At 35.8% G+C, this 5,714-nt stretch overlaps 1 protein-coding gene across 2 annotated transcripts; it reads right to left on the bottom strand.

Moving 5' to 3' along the window:
* Positions 1–3,908: 3,908 nt before the first annotated feature.
* Positions 3,909–5,102, bottom strand: LOC125504359 (3-hydroxyacyl-CoA dehydrogenase type-2-like). 2 transcript variants are annotated; one of them, XM_048666223.1, is made up of 5 exons: positions 4,954–5,099; positions 4,722–4,880; positions 4,505–4,669; positions 4,216–4,453; positions 3,909–4,167 (listed from the first exon to the last, which is right to left on the bottom strand). In XM_048666223.1, the coding sequence occupies exons 1-5, from the start codon at positions 4,963–4,965 to the stop codon at positions 3,995–3,997; spliced, it is 747 nt and encodes a 248-aa protein (XP_048522180.1). In that variant the 5' UTR covers positions 4,966–5,099; the 3' UTR covers positions 3,909–3,994. The 2 variants fall into 2 exon arrangements, with proteins under 2 accessions (XP_048522180.1, XP_048522179.1); XM_048666222.1 differs by having other exon boundaries at positions 3,909–4,453; positions 4,954–5,102.
* Between the last annotated feature and the right edge of the window lie 612 nt (positions 5,103–5,714).

A 5,714-nucleotide genomic window follows, 5' to 3' on the forward strand; every position in this document is an offset into this window, starting at 1 on the left:
CAGAAAGTTTTTCATGTTGAAAGAGTAAATTTCGCTGCGAAGAATATTAACTGTATGCCTGTAATTGGAGTCTCTGAAAGCCTTTCTATATGGGAAATGGCCAGTATGTCCAAGTCGATTTTACGGCTATTTTCTTCAATGAAAGTCGGATTGTCCAGATATCGGACATTTTCGTTTTAGAATATGGTTCAATGTTGCCATGATTTGTTACTTGAGTGGGTAAAATTTGATTCTCTACGATTTCTCTAAATGAAGTTAGACTTGTTTCAGAGAAAAGCATATACTTATCTCAAATTTCTATACAATTTCACAACAATTTCCGACAAAAACAAAGCTTTTTTCATTAAGACAACACGAACAAACTGTTATTTTATTTGTTTTATATACCTATAGAATATTCAAGATTTCATAAGCAGTGCCTGAAATATTTTGCCAATTTCACGAAGGACGAAGCAACTTATGAAAAAATCTTACTACAAAATCGGCCTCAGCTCTCAAAGATTGCCTTCCCATGTCATGGATCTTTTGCTAAATTTCGTATCAGTATTAGTCTATATATTAGAGTATCAGAATTAGTCCAAAAAAAAGGTACAGGCGATTTCCAACAAAAGTAGCAATTTCCTCTTCATTCTAAAACGATTTGGCTGGTTAAACTGAATTCCAGTAGCAAGGGTCAAGCGACTTTACAAATGGAAATATATAATGATTACTTAAGATTATTTGATTTTCAGACATGCACGTTATAAAAGATGTTGAAAAGCTTGTAGTCAACTTTTGAGCCACATTTTTGATGAGTTCTACCTCATTCTGGAGGCCTATAAACTGCTCAACAAAGTCAACGTTAGACTGACAAAATTGGACTTGCTTTGGAAGCAGATAAATTCTGACTGCTGCGGTCGAGATTTCTGTTTGGAGCGTTATTTAATGCAATTTTTGTTCTATTAGTTTCCGTTTTAGCACCGTTATAAACTTCATATCTCATAAAAAGGAATCGATATTTTGAGTGGCATGAATCAATGAAATATTTGAAAACGAAGTGAGTGTTCACTTGAGTTGAAAGTTCATATGTCAGAATCACAAATTTCAGGAACATTTCTTATTCGGGTAATTTTTCATTTAACTATGTATGCCAAATTTTTGTTGAATTGCCTATGAATTTTAAGCTTCAACATCAGCTCTAGATCATGAAAATCGCAGCAACAGCAGAAAAGTTATCGCTGCAAAACCAGAAAGTTGATATTTTAGACCACTCTATAAATAGAAATAATGGCATAAAAATTGTAAAACCAGTTTGCACCATTTGGTTTATCTTTACATTTTCGGTGTTGAAACCCAAAAAACGTCCAACTACAAGAATGCCAAATTTTCCGCAATTTTACATTTTTCATTTGCCCATAGAAAATTGCTCTAAGATGCCCAATTTTTACCAAAACGTTGGCCCACAAAAAAAAATGGGAATCAAAAACGCTTCGAACCGAAGCGAAATCGCTCTAAGCACTCTAAGAATTTATCCAGTTCCAAAGTTCAGACAAATTTGCCTGCGTAACGTTTATTTTTTGTTTGTTTATTTCACTCAGATCTTCACTATTTGCCTTGTTTGTCCACTGGACATTTACTTATTTTAGAAACACCTTGTGTAAGTCGTTGTCCTCAAAAATCCTCAATCTGACGCAATTAGACTCACTCGTTTACTTAGAAAATTTAATAGTTTGCAAAATTATTCTAGTTTTTCTGAATTTTTTTCCGGCTGTGTCCTTCACTCTTAAGTTAACGTTTAGTGTTATTTCGCTTTGGCTAAATCCTTCTGAAAAGTTTTCCTTAATGGAAATATTCTTTTTGGCAGAATCGGACCGCAAGACAAGCTTTTTCTTGCGTTCCCAGATTCATTTGGCTTCAGAAGCAGCTTTTTATAATATTATGCTTTTGACTGGGACAGTGGTGGGAAAGTTGAAAGTCTTTTCCATGCCAGTCTAAAAATTCGAAAAACTCACCAATTTCCATTTCAAGCAATGACCACAAAAACCCAGCTGTTTTTATTTCATATTTAAAAATTATTTGACCTTAGTATGAAATTTCTAGTATCCAGTTATCAAACTATTTAGTTTTTATGGCCTTCGTCATCGTAAACTTTCTTAATTAGTTTTAACTGCTGATATAATTAATTAAAAACGGGCCAAAATTGATAAATCAGGCAATTAAAGCATATTTTATTAAATCATCAAAATCGAATAAATTGATGTTAAATTTTTCGTAAATATGATCTGTTTCTGAACGTCTTCCGCCTTGTTTTAACAACTTAATTTGATGAAAGTGGTAAAGTGTGAGCACATTTAATCGTCTAAACGCTTTCATCGTTAACAAGCCATCAGCAAGGATTACCACAAAAAAAATCGGCAATAAGATCGAGAGGAGAAACTAAAATCAACATTTTTACCAATGGCAAGATGGGCGATCAAGTCAATTTTAGTTGGGCACAAAAACTTATTTAACTGAAATTTGAGGATGGTTAATCGAGAGTTGTAAGTATGAGCAAAATGTAAAGTAGCCCAGAAGTTCTATGGCGAATATTTTCAGAGAATGACTCCGAAATGAAAATCTTGATAACGGAAAATTTTAAAGTATGTGCAATGGCTAGCTTTTAGCACTTGGTCGTGTTAGATAAAACCTTTAATATAGTGTTATTTCGACGGAGACGTGCATAGCAAAATGTCCATATATGCGGACTGTTTATGCGACTTTGTCCATCATAACTTTCCTTAATTTGCGAATCTTTGGAGTCTAGGAATTAGCCGTTTAGTTGCCCTTCAGACTAAACAGAATCCCCGGGACGAAGATGTATTTATTAATTTATTCATTATTACGTTTCACTACGAACGTTCGAAGATGATGAAATTGAAAAAATCTACATTGTTATATTTTAAATGTTAGATTTGCATAAAATGCCCATCAACGCCAGGGCACTTTATATCAATCGTTTACCATTTATATTCAAATAATGCGGACGAGCACAGTGGTATAATGCTTATATTCAACACGCAAACACTCGGCGAGTTGTTGCTGATGCCAAAAACAATCACATATTCAAATAACCATCTGCAATTGTGGGTCATGTCGTGACTGCGGATTATTATTTGGGAAAAAAATCAGTCCGAGATTTGGCCATATTAATATGCTATTTGGGTACTAATCAGTTCTTTGTTATGAAACGGATGATTTCGATTTTATTTTTAATAACGGGATTATGGCAATGTTTTGCAACGGACTCTGTGTAATATATGAACACTCACTGCAAACCGTGTTAATAAAATATGCCAAGAAGATGAGGGAAAGGAAAGTTTTTCAGGAAGATCAGTATCGACAGTCCCTACTACTAACAGAAAAGAAACCTAGAAAAAAAGAAGCAGATTAATTGGATCTTTTTCAACTAGAAAAGATCTGCTAATTTTCTATTCAATGCAAGATTAGGAGGCAAAATAATGCGAAGGAGAAATGGTCTCAGGGATACAATGGTCTGACAAACAAATAGGTGATACTGGACTCAACTCAACTGATTTTTTTGTTTTATATTATAATTAGATATTTTGGTTGCACGATTAGCAAGTTCTATACGTGCTAATATTTATAAATGAAAAGTATCGCAGGCATTTTGAATCGAAGACCTGTAGGCTCAGAACGTTCGGTGAGCAATGAAAGGTTCGCATAAATACTTTATGTCAAATTCTCATGGATTTATTAAAAACTTTCCTAAATTTTTCTTTCACAAAAACGTTATTTAAATGCTTTGCTGTTTTTTCCACTGCTGGTCTTACTACTCTTCTATTTTTTAACAAACGTCCATTAAACCCAAACAATAATAATAAAGGACTGCTAACAAAACTTCAGCTAACGCAGACACACCAAGCAGTTGATTATTTTGGCAATTTCCATTTTATTCAAATCCAATTAAACAGTCAATTACATGCAGATTTTTCTCCAGAACCAGAAGACTAAATAGTCACGTTCCTGGCACACTGTCCAGCCTGATCATTGACGCATTCATTGTCGAGGTTTCAACAACAGTCTTCACTAACTCGGCAAATTTGCGCGGTCCTTCCGTTTCCTCCAAGCTTCCATTGATATTATCGAAAAAACTGCTGACTGAATTCGCTTCGGAACCGTTCAGCGCATCTGGAAGCTTCACTTTGCAAAGTTCCCAATACTCGAAAATACCGTTACCTGTTACAATCGATACGCATCGCACCTGGATTCCTTGCAATTCAAAGTTCAAAGCTTCGGTCATTCTTACGACTGCAGCTTTACTTGCTGCATAAGCGCAGGATTTATCACTGGACTCGAATGCTGCAGCATTGGACATGTTGATAATAATGCCGCGGCCGCTGCCTTTTTTCGGAACATTCCTGGCCAGCAGAGGGATGGTGAATCGAATGATGTTGAATGGACCTAAAATATTTTCCTGCAAGGAATTATTTGAGGAAGCTGTTTTCTAGCACTTGAAGTTTTTTACGTATAGAATGTCAGCAAACTCCTGAAGCTTTTGCGGTTCTTTTTCCTTAAAATCATATACAGGCGTTGAGCTGGATTGGTCGGTACAGTTCACCACGCCATCCAGTCGACCATATTTTTCATCCACTACGGAGACTAAGGTTTTTATATCCACATCACTGCTGACCTACAAGCAGGACTTGGAAAAATTTGACCACCATTGAATTAATTGCGGATACATTAATGGGCAAAAATATGGCTTTGTCGTCCCCATAAATATGCAAGTCTTTGGTGGGAAGGTCGCATATAATCACTCGACCTCCCTCTTTGAGCAGCTTTTCTACTGTAGCTCGTCCATAGAGGTCGGAGGCGCCTCCTACAACCAGGAAAACCGAATTCTAAAAATCAAATTGTTCAAAAACGCTAGTCAATAATCAGCACGCTTGTTTTTTGCTGCTGCTGGAGTCTTACCTTTATTTGCATTTCACCGGGAAAATATTGCTGGAACCTTCACAGTGTGCCACATCACTTTCTCATATAAAATAAACTCACGGTTTTATTTGTACACGCATACTAGCGCGACGTTTAATAGTAATTATTATTATTGTTCAAAGCAGAGAATTAAGTTTATAAATTTAGCCACTGATAAGAACTTATAGTATCTTATCTTTTATCAGCAACCTGTTTTATTTGGGTAATTTTTTTGTTGGTTGATCTCAGCAGACACTTCTTTCCTCGGTCTGTTATCAGTGCAATTGTTCAAGGAAGACATTGCATTATTAAACTATTTAAATCAGGCTGACTGCAAATTTATAACCACAAGATATGCAATATTTATCAAATTCGGAATTATTTAGGCAACGGCACGGATCGTTATATTTCGAGAAAACATTGTGTGCCAGAAATGGATGTGAGTCGCGATTCCATATATGAAAGTTTTGAAAACCAAGCATCTGATGCAATTTTTATATGACTTCTATATCACTTCCATATCAGGGGGATCAAGGTTTCATTATTTCGGGTCAATATATATCACGTTCGATGTTCTAAGTTGGCATGCACTAGAGTAGAGAATCCACGTCTCCTCTACGTCCACCTCTCCTCTCCCGTTCAATGGAATTAAGACCACGTTCTTCACAGAGACATTGTTGAACGAAAAATTGCCCTTAGTTGGATGAATTTAGCACACATCGTCAGCCTCCGGCAAAAATAGAGAGGCTGGACGATTCAAC

This window comes from Dendroctonus ponderosae, unplaced genomic scaffold (assembly GCF_020466585.1).
Source record: "Dendroctonus ponderosae isolate FM_Combo_2020 unplaced genomic scaffold, Dpon_F_20191213v2 Dpon_F_20191213_41, whole genome shotgun sequence".
NCBI lineage: Eukaryota > Metazoa > Arthropoda > Insecta > Coleoptera > Curculionidae > Dendroctonus > Dendroctonus ponderosae.